Genomic DNA, 20,133 nt, shown 5'->3' on the forward strand with positions numbered 1-20,133 from the left:
TTCCTGACCCACGTCATTCCTGCCACCTACCCAAAATGGTATTTTTTGCTTTAAACAACAGCATGTGATGTGGAAAAGAGGGAAACTCAAGGACAGTTTGCATCTAGTCATCCATCCATCCATCCATTTTCCGTACCACTTATCCTCACTCGGGTCGCGGGCGTGCTGGAGCCTATTCCAGCTATTTTCGAGCGAGAGGCGGGGTACACCCTGAACGGGTCGCGAGCCAATCGCAGGACACATATAAACCAACAACCATTCACACTCACATTCACACCTACGGGCAATTTACAGCCTTCAATCAACCTACCACCCATGTTTTTGGGATGTGGGAGGAAACCGGAGTACCCGCAGCCACGGGGAGAACATGCAAACTCCACACAGGCAGGGCTGGGATTTGAACGCCGGTCCTCAGAACTGTGTGCACAGCATCTGTAAGAAGAGTCTGAGCTGGCTCTCATTTGGAATAACAACTAAACTTCACTGTCATATCCAGGTTTTATCTAAAGGCCTAACAATATTCAAGCATGGTGCTAAAAGGAATGCAAGCAAAAGGCAGAGGAGGAGAAAAACAGGGCTCAGCACATAGAGCCTAGAGACCTCTGTCTCTCCAACAGATTGCTGCTAAAAACTCTTGCTTAATCCTGTCTCAGAGGGGCACACACCCACATACTGTATGTACATATACAAATGTATGCACACGAACACGTGCGCAGCTGAATTATGCATATGCAACCAAAGAGTGATATTGCACATAATGACAGCATCTGCAGGAGCATGCTATCCCCCATGGTAAAATTTGTTCTGATGAGTTTTGAGGGCTAGTAAATATGGAATAATGATAATTGTCACTCATTAGACCATTTTCTTAATATGCAGATCCCACATGCATCCTGTGGCCAAGTGGCCTATTAAAGCTCATCATTAAAAGAAGTGTTCCATTCCTGTGAGTGTGGCAGAAGAGTGATTTCTGCAACACACTGGTGTAACTTTTTCATCTTCATCTTTACTATCCATCCATCCATTGTCTGAGCCGCTTCTCCTCACTAGGGTCGCGGGCGTGCTGGAGCCTATCCCAGCTATCATCGGGCAGGAGGCGGGGTACACCCTGAACTCGTTGCCAGCCAATCGCAGGGCACATACAAACAAATAACCATTCGCACACACATTCACACCTAGAGTTGTCAATTAACCTACCACGCATGTTTTTGGGATGTGGGAGGAAACCAGAGTGCCCGGAGAAAACCCAAGCAGGCATGGGGAGAACATGCAAACTCCACACAGGCAGGGTAGGGGATTGAACCCCGGCCCTCAGAACTGTGAGGCAGACGCTCTAACCAGTCGGCCTCATCTTTACTATAAAAAATCAAATATGACTGAAATATTAAAGTAGCCCTCATTTGTACTTTACAAATAGGCACATGCTGTCTCCGCAATTGTCTATGCTCATGAATCTGACAATGAACTCCTCACCCAGACTTCCCAGAGCCTCCTCATATTTTATTTAGTTCTAATTTTCCATCATCAAGCAGAGGAAGCGTGAAGGCTAGTTTGAGCTGTCATTTCTGAGAGTTTCATGAATAGAGACATACCAAAGTAGACTTTAACAAAGTCTGAAACCCATCAAGGTTGCTGTCTCTCAAGTCTCACCATGTTGTTCTTGTTTGATCGAGGCTGAACCCTAAAGATCTGTTATTTTGCTGCAACAGGTGATTCATAAGGTGGGAGGGAGTGAATAAATTATTCAATGCCATTTCAGTATCTTAACTTTGAAAAAGTACAGTCCACATGCCGTACTGTACACATTTGACGACAGTTTGTCATTTTGGCACTTGCGACTGGTATCATCACTTGACATTGCATATTTAACTCATTCACACAAATAAAATATTACCTTGCAGATGACTACAACAGTCACCTCTAAAAGTATTGGAAAGGTCTGGTCAATTCCTTTATTTTTTCTGCAAAGATTTAACTTTGGGCGGCACGGTGTGCGACCGGTTAGAGCGTCTGCCTCACAATTCTGTGGACCAGGTTTCAATCCCCGGCCCTGCCTGTCTGGAGTTTGCATGTTCTCCCTGTGCCTGCTTGGATTTTCACAGGGCACTCCAGTTTCCTCCCACATCCAAAAACATGCATGGTAGGTTAATTGAAGACTTTAAATTGCCCGTAAGTGTGAATGTGAGTGTGAATGGTTGTTTGTTTATGTGTGCCCTGCGATTGGCTGGCAAACAGTTCAGGGTGTACCTCACCTCCTGCCCGATAATAGCAGGGATAGGCTCCAGCACTCCCGCGACCGCAAAGATAAGCAGCTCAGAAAATGGATGGATGGATGGATATAACTTTGACATTGAAAAGTGAATATACCATGAGACAAGAAAGCAGCAGTTCATCTTTTATTTCTTGGGATTTTCTGTACCTCAAAATCTTATTCCCAACTACACAAAATATTACACTTTTTGTTTGAATCCAAACACTTTTTAACATGAGCAAAAGTATTGGAACGTGAGTGACATGTCTGTTTTGTTTCTCAGGTGTCTCTATATCGATTATTAAAAAAATATATATGGGATTTGATCAATAATGGTAAAGACATACAACAATGAATTTCATTTTTAAAATAAATTAATTTTACTGATGTTTTTGAATTATTGGCAATTGTTAACAGTCAAAAAGTCATAACCATCCATCCATCCATTTTCTGTACCGCTTATCCTCACTAGGGTCGCGGGCGTGGTGGAGCCTATCTCAGCTATTTCCAGGCGAGAGGCAGGGTACACCCTGAACTGGTCGCCAGCCAATCGCAGGGCACATATCAACAAACAACCATTCACACCTAAGGGCAATTTAGAAACTTCAATCAACCTACAATGCATGTTTTTGGGATGTGGGAGTGAACCGGAGTACCCGGAGAATACCCATGCAGGCACGGGGAGAACATGCTAACTACACACAGGCGGGGACGGGATTTGAACCCCGGTCCTCAGAACTGTGAGCCAGATGTGCTAACCAGTCGCCTACCGTGCCTCTCCAAAAAATAATAATTGTTTCTAATTAATTTTTCACATTTAAAGCCCAAAATCAAATGTCATGATTTGTAACATATATTCTGAAGATGCTAATTAAATATATACAACCCCAATTCCAATGAAGTTGGGACGTTGTGTTAAACATAAATAAAAAATAGAGTACAATGATTAGTAAACCATGTTCAACCTATATTTAATTGAATACACTACAAAGACAAGATATTTAATGTTCAAACTGAACAACTTTATTGTTTTTACCAAATAATCATTAACTTGGAATTTTATGGCTGCAACACGTTCCAAAAAAGCTGGGACAGTTGGCAAAAAAGACTGAGAAAGTTGAGGAATCCTCATCAAAAACCTGTTTGGAACTTCCCACAGGTGATCAGGCTAATTTGGAACAGGTGGGTGCCATGATTGAGTATAAAAGGAGCTTCACTGAATTGTTCAGTCATTCACAAGCAAAGATGGGGCGAGGTTCACCTCTTTGTGAACAAGTGCGTGAGAAAATAGTTGGACAATGTTCCTCAACGTACAATTGCAAGGAATTTAGGGATTTCATCACCTCTGGTCCATAATATCATCAAAAGGTCAGAGAATCTGGAGAAATCACTGCATGTAAGTGGCAAGGCCAAAAACCAACATTGAATCCCCGTGACCTTGGATCCCTCAGGCAGCACTGCATCAAAAACCGACATCAATGTGTAAAGGATATCACCACATGGGCTCAGGAACATTTCAGAAAACCAATGTCAGTAAATACAGTTTGGCGCTACATCCGTAAGTGCAACTTTAAACTCTACTATGCAAAGCAAAAGCCATTTATCAACAACACCCAGAAACGCCGCCGGCTTCTCTGGGCCCAAGCTCATCTAAGATGGACTGATGCAAAGTGGAAAAATGTTCTGTCATCCGACGAGTCCACATTTCAAATTGTTTTTGGAAATTGTGGACGTCCTGTCCTACGGGCCAAAGAGAAAAAGAACCATCCGGACTGTTATGGATGCAAAGTTCAAAAGCCAGCATCTGTGATGGTATGGGGCGGTGTTAGTGCCAAAGGCATGGGTAACTTACACATCTGTGAAGGCACCATTAATGCTGAAAGGTACATACAGGTTTTGGAGAAGCATATGCTGCCATCCAAGCAACGTCTTTTTCATGGATGCCCCTGCTTATTTCAGCAAGACAATGCCAAACCACATTCTGCCCGTGTTACAACAGCGTGGTTTCATAGTAAAAGTGTGCGGGTACTAGACTGGCCTGCTTGCAGTCCGGACCTGTCTCCCATTGAAAATGTGCGGCGCATTATGAAGCGTAAAATACGACAACGGAGACCGCGGACTGTTGAACAGCTGAAGCTGTACATCAAGCAAGAATGGGAACGAATTACAGCTACAAAGCTTCAACAATTAGTGTCGTCAGTTCCCAAACGTTTATTGAATGTTGTTAAAAGAAAAGGTGATGTAACACAGTGGTAAACATGACCCTGTCCCAGCTCTTTTGGGACGTGTTGCAGCCATAAAATTCTAAGTTAATGATTATTTGCTAAAAACAATAATGTTTATCAGTTTGAACATAAAATATCTTGTCTTTGTAGTGTATTAAATTAAATATAGGTTGAACAGGATTTGCAAATCATTGTATTCCGTTTTTATTTATGTTTAACACAACGTCCCAACTTCATTGGAATTGGGGTTGTATATATATATATTTGATGTTTTTATTTATTTATATGATTAGTTTCCCCATTGCTCAGTATGCCTTTTCCATGAAAACTAACACAAATGTATCTTGTTGCTTTTGTTTGGTTCTTTTACAAATGGTCCTTCTATGTCACACAAAGACATGGCTGTCTTTACCATTAATGGTACTAGAGGGAGCCTCATTATGTTTTTTCTGTGATCTCAAGTGCCAGGTTGTGGCAGCCATTTTGCATTCATGCAATAGCAGACAGCAAAATTGATGGTGTTATTTCTGAGGTATGTATGAATTTGTGAAAGTGCAGAACAATTGCAAGTTATAAATGTATAAAGACAAGAGTGTAATGGTTTAATGAGTAGTTAGCATCATTTACGCACTTGTATCTGTGGAGTTTGAAGAGGAACACATATTAAGAGTGCTACTCACATCTTTGCTATGATGTTGTTATTGTATTCAGCGTTATGCACTATTGCCTTTATCGTTATGCAAGAAGTTTATTTCAGTGGGCTACCGCCATTTGTTCTGTCAATGGGTTCTGTCAACAAAGCTGTAGCAAAATTTAAGATGAAAATGACCCATGTATAATGCTCATGTTACTTTTGGAGGGGACTGTAAAATTATTACTTCAAAAAGTTAAATGTGACTATTTAATATTATAATATTCATAGCATACAGCGTATATAGATAGATAGATAGATAGATAGATAGATAGATAGATAGATAGATAGATAGATAGATAGATAGATAGATAGATAGATAGATAGATAGATAGATAGATAGATGACATTTGAAACCGTAATTTTAACTACACATATATTTGATAAATAAAGGTCAAACATAGGTAGTAGATGCAGAAAAAAAATTTTGTTCAACATCATCTGAGTTGCCACAATAGGTAAATATTATATAACACACAGCTTGGTAATACATTGTTTAAAATGCTGATTCTATCAGATGAAAATAAGTCTTAATAGTGGGGGAACAGTGCTGACGTCATCAAGCATATTAATGTTTAGAGTTGTGGACAATGCTTCATTAAACATTGCTGTTGCTGTTATTCGTGTACTGTTATTCATGTACTCTACATTGACTTCATTAGTTTCAGTGGTGTAGATTTGCGCTCATACTGCATTACAGTGAAATACATATTACATACGTATTAAACAAGTCAATTAATGAAAAATTCCATCGATGTGTCATTCTGTGGACTAGTAAATAAGTCAGTCAGTAGTATTTACTTTTTTGTTTGATAATATGTAATAAATGTCTTTTTAACTTAAAAATATTCAGATTGTCTCTCTAAACAAAAAATCTGTCTATGCTACAAATTACCATTTGCACGCTTGCGGGGAAATCTTACAATGTAATTTCCTGTTCCTGCCTTTTAATTCAGTCTTACCTCTGTGTCATTAGGACACTACAGGATCCAATTTGACAGTATGTTTTTTTTCAAACCTTCATTTTAAAATAACTTCACTGCATCGCTGATATGAGTTGGTATTTGTTTTTTATACTGTATGTCATCTTGATGCTGCAATCCCAAAAGCAGTGAAAGGACTGTAGATTAATCAAGGTTTACACAATGAGACTAATACTGTACCATACTCTCTTCACTTTTGGTTGCTATTTGTAAAAGAAGAGAGCATTTTGTTAAACATGACTGCACCAAATTCTCCATATCAGTTATCAATAGGCTCCACATCTAATATTATTCTCATCATTATCTTTATTACAATTAAATAACCTAAAACACAGTTCCCGTCAAATCATGGTTTTGTTTATTATGACATTGTCAATATATTGTGAACTATGCCAAATCTACTCAAAAACACCCAGGTCTCTGCTATCCAATGGATGGACTCCAGCACCACTGTCACACTTTGCTGATAATTGTAGTATACAGTATATTGTCACAGTGGAGGCAACCTGACAAAACACAAACATGCCATATGAAGTTTGGCCGATATACAGACCAAGGATAAATCAACATTTAGTGTGCACCAACAGTGTGGAAATATTTATTTTGGAGAACAAACAATGTGTGCGACAAAGCTGCCATATTGGGAGAAGCCAATAAGGCAGATTAACTGTTCTGGTGTTCTGGTGATGTTCTGTTCCCAGACATGTTCTACTGGGACAGATGGAGGCAGTGAGACATGTAAACCTCGTTATCACAGAATGGGCAAAGGCACATTAGAATTAATCACACAAAATAAGAGTGAGGATCATTACACTGCATGAACCAAAGTTTTTGGACAAAATGGGCTCTATTTTATGGGGCGCAAAAAGTCAAATAGCATGGTTTTTACCGTTGTCTTTAATTTATAACGTCACACAATTTAAAATATGAAAGAAAACATTTTCTGCATTCCATTACTGCATCATTACTGCCAAACAAACTGTGGAGTGACAAAACAACAAAACAAAACAAAAGTTGCAACAACTTTTTCTCTCTTTCTCCCATTTTCCCTCAGCTTTTTTTTCTTCTCTGTGCTTTGAAAGGTTCTCTGGGTCATATCAATAAATTCAACCCTCCCCTCACAGAGAGCAAGCAAGCACCAATCAGCCGAAGGAGGGAGCATTTGGTATTATTATTTGTGCTAATATTAACTGAGCATTGCTTTACGTTTAAATCTATGTTAGCTCTTCCATGTTCAGAGTTAATTATTTTTATTCTTTAAATCCTCCCACTGGCTGGCACCCCGCTATGGAATGCATGAGTGAGGATCGATACATTATATTTAAGTCACCCGCGTTTATCCCCAGTTCATACTGTATCTAATCACATTGTTTTTTGCCACACCGGCCAAGTGATAATGCTCCAGTCACGCACGGATCGCTCTCTCTATGCAAGACCATCATTGTGCCTCACTTGAAGGGAACGAATGGATGAAGCCGCTTTGATTGGCGGTGAATAAAGTCAATTGTATTCATACACATGAGGCGCAGACAGCCCTTTTTTTAAATATGCCGGCTTGGCTCATCTACAAAGTTACAAACACCCGGTCTCACCCCCTCCTCGTAGAGTTACGGAAAGCATAGCGGTGGACTTGCACAAGTCATGAATAAGGAGTTCAACAGGGGTTGGATTAGACCTCTTATTTGACCCCAGATATTAATTATCTGTTTTACCACTACATTTAGACAATGACAACAAACATATGGATAGTGTATCTTGTTAACACTTAAACTAAACAACAGAAAGTTGAACCAAAGTAGGTGATCTTCTAGCTTCAGACATTTCATTTCCAACATCTGTTATTAAACTTTATGTGTAGTTGAATCCATTTTGCAACTGTAATTTAAACATTGTAACTGCACTTACTTTACTAGCATAACCACTTCCCATGAGCCAATTACAGCCTGTAATTTTGAGAAATTTAATCAAACATCTTAATAACTTATAACTGCATGGCTTTCAATCATTGTTGACTGGGTCTCTCTCAGTGCCCAAATGAGAATATACTGTATGGATGGTAGCATGAATGCATTGTTGATAAGTACTGGACAGCAGACAGAACATTTTAGAATGTATTTATTTTATTTATTTATTTAAATTTAAAGGCGGCCTTATTACATACGTCAAGCAGTTTGGCATATGGATGCTGATAATATCACCAAGATTCCTAACACATAACTTACATGCTTGCTTTTAAAAACAGTGTACACTTTGTCATCACATTAAGACCAAAGGGATGTTTAAAAAAGAAAAGAAAAAAAAGATACAAAGACGACTGTATACAGTTTGCTCTCCAAAATAGTTTTCATCAGCATCCACCATTTTCATTCCAATACCTCCCACTATAATATGCCTACCTTAGCAGCAGTAAGGTAGGCTTTTTTGTATGGGGCTGTAATGGTGGAATGCTGTTGATCGTTTGCACTTTGTCACTCAAGCCATGGAATAAGCTTATAAACAAAGTGATGAATGTTCTCTACAAGGCTGTATTTGCATGTATGGGATGTGCAAAATGACTGCATATTCAATATTATAAGTCAATATTAGCAAGTGTAGTGGACTGATTGTGCATGCAAATATCGTGCAGATCTCGTCTTTTATCAGGGGACACCAAAACATTGTAGTACAATTATATTACAAAAAACATGGCATCCATTCAAGATGTAATATGCTGAAATAATCAGATGAATCATGTGTATCAAAAAGAAGTTTGTCGTGCTTCATTATCCCAAAGCACTTTTCTGCATTTATTACCATTAGAATGAGCATCATTTTGGTATTTTTAAAAACTAAAACAGATTCACACACATTCCATCACATCAGGGCATCATTAGTATCAGGATTATGTTTTTAACCCTCTGCCAACTGATTACTTTGAATAAAAGCTGTCTTTGACAAAACATATTTGTGTCAGTCCATTGCAAACGTGTACCGTAGTTGAGCGAATGAAATAAAACATTTTCGGCGTCCCTTTTCAAAGGCAAGGCAACTAAAGCCACCCACATGTGACACTCTGAGCCACAATATCAATCCTGATGAAAAGTCAGGCACAGATATTTCAGATGAGAAAATATCCTCCCTTTCACCGTCCAAGAGCCTCATGCTGTTTAAGCGTCTGTTCATCAACTCAGAGAGCGTTGCACTGGTTTTAAAATAACATATCCTTTAAGGAATTATCAAAATAGAAAATGTTGGAAATAAGATCATGACAATTACTCTTTAGACATTTAGCATACTCCATATCTTTTATTGACTCAGGCTCAACTTTATAGAATATGCAGAAGCATAAAAACACCATTTTTTTTCAGGGTACATATTCTATACTAGTATTCAGTGGTCAGATCAGTGCCAGTGTCTCAGAATTCAATTCACTCTCAATAACAGTATGCTGATACTTCATATTTACTTTTTCTATCTTTCTTCAGGCCTTGCTTATTTACACTGCATAATCAACGTCAGCAGACCAGGGGATACGATTGCAATAATATTATTATCATAAAAACAATTCATATCTGTAGTCACATACCAGAGGGATCCATTTAATTGAATCCATTTCCTTTGCAGATGATGGATTCACCTCCTGTCATGGTGGATGTTGTCTGATTTACATGGTCTCATTTTGTCGCTGAACTCTGCTATCTTTACCTCATCTGCCGTCGGGTCTTTTCTGTCTGTCTGATGCTCCCGCTAACATTACCAACACCAGCAGGAAAATGATGGTAATTGGCCATTTTTGGCTCAGGCAGCTGCTAACATGAAGGCAACAGGCTTTGGCTAGGAGTGCTGAAACATTTTCTACAATCTTTCCCCTAATAATCACATTTTCTATTTGTACCTATACTTCCATTGAATGTGTGAATGTGCACTCAGGAAAATGGATTAAAAGGTGGAAATATGATGCATAAACTCAATGATTGGACCTTGTCGTGACTGACAGCAAAAGAGAGATGCGACAGATGTATGTCTCCCATATACGCAGATTAAAAGAGGCTCTTATCGCTCCTCTTAAAGCCTTTAGCGGGGATGACATGCTTCACTGAATAATAAATGAGAAAGTTCCACTTGACTTGTAGCTTTTAATTTAGACCAAGTCATTACCTAACTTGCGTCAATTAGCTATCATCAGATTTTATGATGTATTTATGATATATATTTTTCCTTGCAAAAGTATGAGGAGTATTTTTCACGCCCTAAATTAACCATTTTAGGAAACGTGCAAGGCCAATGCAATCATGTTGGCCTAATAATGCTACAGTGAATATCACGAGAGTTAATACAGTAATTCAAGTATTTTACAGAACATTACAACGATTGGAACCTAACAGTGGAGATCCAGTAGATGCCTGTGGCTGTCATCACATCTAACTTTAATGCTAGCTACATCCCCCGGGTATAATACTTTATTTTTAGGTAAAATTACTTCTCAGCCCTAGGTGAGACACACGCACACACACACACACACGACTGTGGTCACTCACAGCTTTAGTATAACAACCACGATTAACTGAATGACACAGATAGGTCTCAGTGGCATGCTGTTTGGAATTATTGCACATGTACCTGTACAACTACACCGTCATTACAGGGAGGCGAGCTAGAAGCCTCAGGGTGCCATTTATGTATGACAGATCTCAGTAGCAGACTGGTGTGTAGAGGACAATCGCAGCCCTTTTATCAGGTTTGGGAGCAGTGTCTTACTGGAACCATCTAATACAAAGCAATTATTCAATGAAAAAGTGAACAGAATTTACTCAGGCAGTTAATTAAAACCTTCTCCTATATCATTTCATCATTTTATATTAATTGCTGTAGTTTCGGTGTATCTGTGTGAATCCCACAGAAACCTGGATGTGCCTCTATTGTGTGGCTTCTGGGGGAGAAAAAAAAATGCTCAAACGTACACTCTATCTGATTTGTAATAAAAGGATCGACCTGTAAACCAGGCAACCATTATTCATTTGGAAGAAGCAGAGCGCTATCATGTGGCGAGGAGCTTTCACTACACATTAGTATGCAGTATGCCAAGATCTTTAGTCTTTCGTGTATAGATAGACACAAACACGGACAAACAGATAGATAAAGAGATAAATTACGAATATAAGGTATACTATATATACATTTTATACATTACATATTCTATTAATTTATATCCAGCACTTACACCCTTCTATTTTTTCTTCTACTTCTTATCTTTTTCAGGTGTCACAGCAAGGTCTGGAGCTTAACCAAGCTGAATTGGTGCGAAAGACAGACTGCACCCAAGACAGAGTGATTGTGTACCACTATTTTGCCAATGGCTCTGACATCTGTCATTTGTGACATGACAAAACATTCACTCAGTGTGATCGCAAATAAATCAAGATAGCAGTTTCAGATGGTTCCTCTAGATGTCTCTCTTCACCCATGGTTAAATCTGAAGCCTCCTCTAAAAGCCCGTCCTTGCAATAAATTGCACCGGAACAGTAAGGAAAGTGGCCGTCAATGAAAAAGTGGAGGGTATAAACACCTGGGGTCATTATTGTCCAGAAGCTGTGTATGTGCAAATGTGAGCAACAGGTGCTTATTCTTGACAAGAAAGTCTACATTAGAGGATGTTTTGAAGACAAATTATTTACAAGCTTCATGGTGAATGCCCTGCAAACTGGTACCTCTCTATTGTTTCTGTTCCCTTACAGCACTGTTAAAGTGAGGGTTGCTTGGGGATCAATGTAAACTTGCAGAAGAACATCCCCCCTCCCTCTTCTGTACTTCCCTTCGTGATAAAACCATGTAAGAAACGAATGGGATTACCCATTTTAACAGCAGAACTATATTCCTCAAATGGTGGCACAGTGATAGGAACATTACACACGACACGGGATGGCATCACATCTTATTGTAGCCTTACACTGATACAATAATGTCGCTTTGCCAACTGAACTATAACAGGACAGAAACAATCCGGAGGTCAGAGGTCAGCATTCATCACAGAGATAAAACAGTCATCTCTAAACAAACATTCCTAATGAACAATCAGTGAAAGGAATGCCAGTGTTCTATCAATCACACACTTATTATGTACAAAGTAGCCTCTGATGACCCCTCTCACTACAAAGCCACATTCATTGTGTTGCACTATTATATTTAGAAAAATATCCCTCATCTGCAGCGTGTGTTCACCATTTCTTTTGTGAGATTCAGTGAGAAGCTCTGCTCTCCAAAGACGTGGATGCACTCAAAAGACTGGAAACATTTTTTGTGTGCCAGGCTGCCTTTCTCTCTTTGCTACTGACCCATAAACGAAGCCAAGTCCAGCTCAGCCCAAGGCTTGAGCAGGAAGATAGCACACCAGATAAAAAATAAACAGGTTGGGGTTTATGGAAAATCTGTTACTTTTGACTTCTCATATGCAAGTCCAAAACACTCCAAAGTGTACAGACAAAAAAAGAAACCAAGTATGACTCATGAATGCTAATTACTGACAAGAGCACATTTTGAGTGAGGACCACAGAGCTCAGATTTGAATTCCTAAAAAATCTGCTGTTTCCTTTCTTGCTCTGAAACAGGAAGTAGAGCTGTGGTTGTCTTCCGTTCGCCTTGTTTATTGGAACCCGCCTTCCTGTTTTCAGATTCGCCCTGATAAAGGCTAGAAGTCCCCAGCTGAAGGCCCCCCATGCATTCGCACACATTTTTACTTTACGTCTTGTTTCCCATAAGATGTTTTTTGTTGAGTAGATCTTCCCATCACTAATGACTATCAGACATGTCCTCTCTAATAACAGTCTTGTATACTATGGAAATAAATTTTAAAAATGACTAAGTATATGAAGATGCAGTAAACATCACAAAAAAAGTGTGAGTTGATGGGGGACTGAAAATCAAGTGCTTGCTTGCGTGAGTGTGTGTGTGTGTGTTTGTGTGCGCGTGTGTGTGTGTCAATGTGCCATGTGCAGCCTGGCCAGGGTAGAATTCAGGTCAGAACAAAGGGAATGTCTGGAATGTCAGGATAATTCAAACTCTTTTTGACCACTAGAGAAAACTGCTTCCTGGGCCTGTTTAAATAATAATAAAAGAATAAAAAATTATGAAGAAAACTACCATTAGTGTTCAATCATTTGGCACAGATCTTTTAAATGCATTGGATGCACAATGAATACACACACAGACGATTTCAACACCGTCATCCTCGAGACCTCTTCAACTCAGCAATCCGGACAGCTTGAAACTCAGTGTTCCCAAACACCTGTCCTGAAAATAATACAAAACTCCCAGCCGTTTTCACAGAAGACACCTCTTGAATCCAGTTCCCATGCTTTAGTAAGCCTCCCATTTGATATCGCAACATATCTACTGCCATACACCCACCCCCACTAACCCAGTCTAGCCAACTTTTTTCAAGGCAGCCTGTTTTCACTCAACAGCTTTGACAAAGACTGGTGAAATAATTACAGCTGGGCTGAAACTCAGTGTTTGTGTACTGTAATCTCCACCAGTGAGGACTGTGTCATAGGAAGAGGAGGAAGAGGTTGATTGTTCTGACAATGAGAAGTCAATGACATCATTTCAAAGCGTTCTCTTAATCTGTTGAGAGTATTCAACACTTTGGATAAATAGGCAACTGGCGGGAATGTACACGGCTCAAACATCAACAAAACTTATCATTGCAGATGCGAGCCCAGCTGGCCAAAGGTCCATACATCGCTAAACTTTATCTCCCTTCAACACCCACGTTCTCTTTCCGTCAAAATACATTCTGCCACTCAATACAACATCTCACTTTATTTTATAGTATATATATACATTATTGTGTTTAAGAGAACTGTTTTATGTGTGCATGAGCCAGAGTACTACTTCATGATGTGGGCCAGGATGTCTTGTAATGGGGAAGAGACAGCCGGAAGACGGCTTGGGGTCTTGAGGAAGTGACTGAGTATGTGGAGTGAGGGAAGGGAGGGATTGGAAGAGTGTCATGAGGGAAAATGGGCAGCACAAGGACCAAAAAGACAAAACATGAGTCAATATTACCTAATGCATGTACTGTATGAGAAGTGAAGGCTTAGCTGAAAGATTTGGTTGCTATAATTTCTCACGACTCTTGCTGGATGAGTTATGGTGGGGTGTAGCATGTATATCACGATGTTGCTATAACGTTTGTAGCAGTTCGAGGACCAGGGAGCAAAGTGTGGCTCCGTGTGCAGCAAGGGAAGCATGGACACATTGAGATATTTACATACAGTCAGACAGACTTCCTGTCATTGTCAGCCTGAGAGCATTGATGTCAGATCCACTCCTTCCTGTGCAGAAGGGAGAACGCCGTGAAATGACAATGGGCCCAAAACAGGACAGAGAGGAAATGTTTAAATTTAGGCCCCTTCTTCCACCATCTCCTCTTTCTATCAGCTATGTAGCATTGGAGCTGTTTAGGTTTTGTGAATTCCTTCAGTTCCCCGACCCCCCGAGCTCCCTCTCCCCATTGTGTCCTTTCAATGGAAGGATTTTCACATTCAAAGCAAATCCCAAAGGAGGATCAGCCAGTGAGACCAGAGTGCAGTCAATTACTTGTTTTCACTGACAAATGCGCTTTAGTGTAATTTGGTTTCACAAATAGGCAATAGACAATCTTGGTATAAGAGTTGACACATGCTTTTTAGAAGAAAATAATAAAAGCAGTCTGCATTTACCATAAATATATTTGCTGCTGAAAATACTTATTGTACAAGTATATGGTATAACATACAGTACATACCTTCAAAATATCCATTAGCTTACCAAAGATTCCGCCTTTATGGAGTTAATAATGCTTTTTTTATTGAAAGGTACATTATAACGTTCAATATAATAACATTGATCATATACTATTTGTGTCTTCTTATTGTAGTAATTTTATTTGTAGTTCTGTGTTATTGTTTTTATATTCCATAGTGTTTGCTATACGTAGAAGCAGGTTTGGGAAGTAACGGAATACAGGTAACGGCGTTATGTAATCCGGTTACAAAATAAAGGTAACCGTAATCGAATAGTTACAGCAAAAAAACTTAATCAGATTACAGGTACATTTATAGTTTTAATGTGGGGAGAGAGAGGCCATAGCCACTTTCAAAGTAATGTGTAAAGCAATGTTTTCCAGAGTTAGCAGCGCTGCAAGTGGATATATTGTCCCACAATGAACCTCAATGGACCACAGGGAAAGTTTTTTGTTTTCCAACCAAAATGACACAAGCCACTCAATGGCCGTGTTGGCTTCCCAGAAGTGGCCGTTTAAAAAAAAAAAAAAAGAATCTGAGGGAATGGAAGGTGACTGTTTGGATCGTATTCACTTGAGGACGTATTCATTTTGGATAACATTTACAAAGAAAACTGTGAGCTGTCAAAGTCATACGGACTGCTGGTGACTTCGGCGTTGGTGGAGCTAGCCAGCTAGCCCAGGAGCCCTACGCCCGCACCTTTACTATTTAAACACCATATTACCAATACCAGCTGCTAAACTTGTTACTGGGGATAAAAGGTTTTTCCGCGGTTGACGTCATGTATCGCCGTCATCGTATTATAATTACGAGAGTGTATCGGAATACATTTTTAAAGTAACCCTCACAAACCAGCATAGAGGATACTGGCTTTGTGTTAAAGTGTTCATAGTGTCATCATATTATAGTGTATATATTATAGACTTAACAGTACAACTGCATATTCTTTTATTATGTTGTTACACAGCGACAAGGTGTACGACTGGTCGGCACATCCGCCTCAAATCTGGGTTCAAATCCAGCCTCCCTGTGTGGAGTTTGCATGTTCTCCCCGTGCCTGTGTGGTTTTTCACCGGGTACTCCGGTTTCCTCCCACATTCCAAAAACATGCATGGGAGGTTGATTGAAGACTCTGAATTTTCCGCAGGTGTGAATGTGAGTGTGAATGGTTGTTTGTTTATACTGCATGTGCCCTGCGATTGACTTGTGACCAGTTCACGGTTTACCACGCGCCTCTCGCCCAAAGTCATCTGGGATAGGTTCCAGCATACGCATGACCATAATGAGGATAAGCGGTTCACAGAATGGATGGATTGGACAAATGTTACACACAGAGCAGTGTAATATTGGTATAATATATGTTACATATGTCTACATTTTTTCACCAAAACAAAATTGAAAATGGCTTGCTCTCTTAGACGATGCAATGCTAATGGCTCAACAAATGTTATTTTTTTTGGGTTCCTGTAAAGTGGTAGTTTTGGAAATATGAGGATTCCGTCCAACGCCAGCAATATTTTATATTGAATAGTAGTCAGAGTAGTTCATTTTCTCAGTCCCAGACATTTCCATTTAGATGAAACAGAATTGTATTCTAATATGTAACTTTATGGTAATTATCTGACTAAAATAACTCAAATGTAGTTCAGAAAAGGTGTAGAACAACAATTGCTTATACTGCTGTTGTATGCATTACATTGTGGTGCACTATAATGATGAGTGTAGGCTATATGTCAAAATGCAGAGGAGAAGAGTGACAGAGATTTGTCTCGCCCCCTTGTCTGTGTTTACTTGAGACCAGAATTGTGTTTTTCTGTTTCTGTATTAGTTATTCTATATGTAGAGACTCTTCAATGTAAAATGATATAATTATTGGGAAAATATAGCCTAATTATTGTTATCCAGGAATTTTCAAACTTACTGTTTCCCCTTAAAAATGGAAAATAGTAAAGCACATTATTATTATTTGTAAATTAAAGTAGGATAAACTTACATTCCTGACAGAAATTAAAAACTAAAACAGGTGGTGGTGGTCTAATACGTTTGTCAAGCATTACTTAATAAACACTACTCAACAAAACGGAAACCGTAATAGCACTTGGTGTTTAGAAACACTGACTAATACATTAACTTTATAATCTCCAACTACAACGACTTGATTACCACAAAGAACTAAATCACGAGCGTCAATTCCGTGTTGTTTCGGCACTCGTGTAGTTTTGTATTAAAAGTGTCATGGCGGGTCGCCAGTAACAGTGTGTGCTCTCGTGTGCGCGTGCACTCATCTGAAATCAGTCGGCGGCTGCGCGTGCTCGCAGGCCAATAGTTCACCGGTGTGTGGCTTAAATCACACTCGTGTGCCTTCGCACAGACTACATCGGGCGAGGTTTTGTTGTGTAAACCGAGCAGGACAGGATCTTGTGGGCGAGTCGCCGCCCGCCACTTCCCTCATAGATGTCGGCTAAGCCGCTAAAAGTCGGCCGGATAAAGTTTAGCGTTCGTGTGAAATTCGGTGTTTTTATTATTATATATATTTGTTTCATTTAAGGACTCACACCACAATGCCATCTTCACTAACGACTGGGAAGTAAGCGAACGACTTTATCTTCTATTTGTAAATCTCATTGTTGTTCATGTTTTGTTTGAGGTGGCTGTGTTGAAGAACCTGCGTTTTTAAATCGGACGCTGGCCCGTGTCTCCATTAATCTGGGGAGTGTCACAAAGTGTCTGACAAATTGCTCGTCTTGCATAAATGTTTTTATATGAATGTATTTCAGTCACAATTTTGTTAAATAACTGATCATTTATATGTTAATATTCACAAAAGCATACTTAACTGTAAATATTTTATACTAAAAGCTCATTTTTATACTTAAAATGCTAGTGTACAGAATTATCTCAAAGATTAAATCAGTAACCCAATTACTTAAGACATTCACTGAAAAGACTAGCTGGTTTGAAATATTTCACAGGCCTGCATTGCACATGATGCATACATTAAAGGGATTGTGATACATACATTGGCCATTGCTGTTCATTTTCTTGGCATCTGTTTTCTGAAGAAGTTTATTATGACGATGTCATCCGGTAGCTGTTTTGAGGGTTTCCATGACAACACTGCTTCCTTGTTCAAATGGATAAGATGGGCCAAATATGAGGGGAAGGAAGTGGTGGGTGATTATGGTTGTTGACAAATCTGTTTTCTTGTTGTTGTTGTTGTATAGGTATTGATGTGAGAGAGCGGACCAAGACATGATGATCATTGGAGCTGATAGCTGACATTGTGGAATGAGAGATTATGGAGCAAATAGACAATCCTGCCCCCCAGAGTAACAACCCTAATGGGTTTGTCAACCGAGTGTTTAATGTTTCTCTGGATGTGGAGAATGAGACCAGCAGTGTTTATATTAAAGAGACTGGGTCAGGGCCTGCAGAGATGCAGGTTGAGGCCCAGGCTTCGTCTTTTCAGACCCCTGTCAAGGACAGACAGGAGGTCAACCGAAGACCCCGTGCAGCTGGAGGAATCTGGAAGATCTTGAACCGGAAAAGAGGTGTCTCAGAGCTGGACCGAAGACCCCACTCCATGATCCTCTTTGGGGAAGCTTCCATCCCTAAACTCTCATTTGCTGATAAAGTTCGCTCCTTTAAGAAACTTAAATCCCCTTCTGTGTTCAGAGGGAAGGCTGGGAAATTGTCTAGTGCCAAGCTCAGCAGCTCACTGGTGGATGAGGACTCTTTCTGCCGAGACATCGGCACTCCACAGCAATCTAGCAGGGGCACACTTAGACACCGTGGCAAGAGGCACTCGTATGCTGGCTACACAGCAGAATTTGACTGTTCTTTTGAAGACATTGACCTCCCAGCTCCGATGGATGACCATCAGCCGACTGCTGTTCCAGAAACTACCGTTCAGAATGGTTGTAAACCATCAGAAAGAGTTTCATACTCAAAAAGAACCCACATCAATTCAACTAACTGTAACAAAGCTGCAAGCTGTGAGGAGGCTTCTGTTAAGGCTGGCAAAAATACCACCCAGGGTGCAGGAAGACGACACAAAGATGTGTGGAGTTACCTGAGGAGGATCTCTCTTTTGGGAAAGGCCAATCCTGTCTATTCAGAGAGGAGTTTTGATTCTGAGCTTCACTCTTTTGACAAGACGATTGACTCGGACTATGGTTCTGTAGACCTTGAGAATATCAAAGACTTCCAAGCACTGCCTCCCAAAAATTCAGATGTGAAGGGACATTTTGGTGGATTGTTTAAATTTTTTAATAATGTAGCAGAAACAGCCAGAAAATGGCGGACAACATCCCGCTCCTTCTCCCCTTCTGAGGAAGAGAAAACCCCAATTAACTCTCCTCAGGCTCATCAGCGCACAGTACACAAAGTTCACAGTTTGTCCCTAACCCTCCACAGTGAAGGACTTCCACAATGTCAGAATCCTCCATCCTCACCATTGACCACTAAATCCTTAAAACCCAGTACCTTTGACCGTGAGGCCCCCACACCTGTGACAGGTGTGGTATCACCTGTGGTTGTCTTCAAAGCTTTTCGGTCATGCTCAGTGTCTGGAAGTGTCAATGGCTTTGGAACCTCAGACAGTACAGGCAAACATATGGATACAGCAACAAACCACAGGTCCACCATTGTAGAGAATCATATTCCTCACTCAGTTACAAACACTGAGACTGGTGCTGAGCATGAAATGAATCCATTAAACTGTCTGCACTTAGGAGAAAAGGTAAAGGAAGACACAGGAAATGAAGAGGATTCCAAGGATGCTTCACCTGACTCACAGAAGATACAGGAAGCGAATATTAAATTACAAATAAATGGTAAAGAGAGCATGACCAATAGCATACCATCATCTGATTCCACAGAGGAGATATTTAAGGTAATGTATGTCATTTAAATGAAGCTATAGTATACAAAGTATGTTTTTATTTAACATTAATTCTCCTTAACACAATTTAAGTAAATGAGTAGGATCTCAGTAATATCGTGTTTCTCAGTGATGCCATAACCACATTCCATCGCAGACTTTTCCTAATCATTAACACTGCAATAGGCATGCTATTACTATCTACATTGAAAATGTGGTTCATGTAACAGTTTTAACCAGATACATCCATTTTCCTGTAACAGCAACAGAGTAGGAAAAATAGCATCAAATCTGTCATTTCCCCATTATTTAGTCCTTGTAGGTGTGGTATAAATATTG

General features: G+C 39.8%; 1 protein-coding gene across 6 annotated transcripts in view; it reads left to right on the plus strand.

The window, feature by feature from the left end:
• The first annotated feature begins 17,233 nt into the window (after nt 1-17,233).
• Nucleotides 17,234-20,133, plus strand: part of LOC133485269 (rho guanine nucleotide exchange factor 9) — a 60,743-nt gene continuing 57,843 nt past the window's right edge. For 4 of the 6 annotated variants that reach the window (XM_061788704.1, XM_061788706.1, XM_061788708.1 and 1 more), the window contains exons 1-2: nt 17,234-17,499; nt 18,137-19,806. In XM_061788704.1, coding sequence (XP_061644688.1) covers nt 18,211-19,806 — 1,596 coding nt within the window. In that variant the 5' untranslated portion in view covers nt 17,234-17,499; nt 18,137-18,210. Of the gene's footprint in view, nt 17,500-18,136; nt 19,807-20,133 lie in introns of those variants that run through there. The other 2 variants (XM_061788705.1, XM_061788709.1) reach the window with 2 other exon arrangements.

The sequence above is a fragment of the Phyllopteryx taeniolatus genome, chromosome 10, assembly GCF_024500385.1.
Source record: "Phyllopteryx taeniolatus isolate TA_2022b chromosome 10, UOR_Ptae_1.2, whole genome shotgun sequence".
Classification (NCBI taxonomy): domain Eukaryota; kingdom Metazoa; phylum Chordata; class Actinopteri; order Syngnathiformes; family Syngnathidae; genus Phyllopteryx; species Phyllopteryx taeniolatus.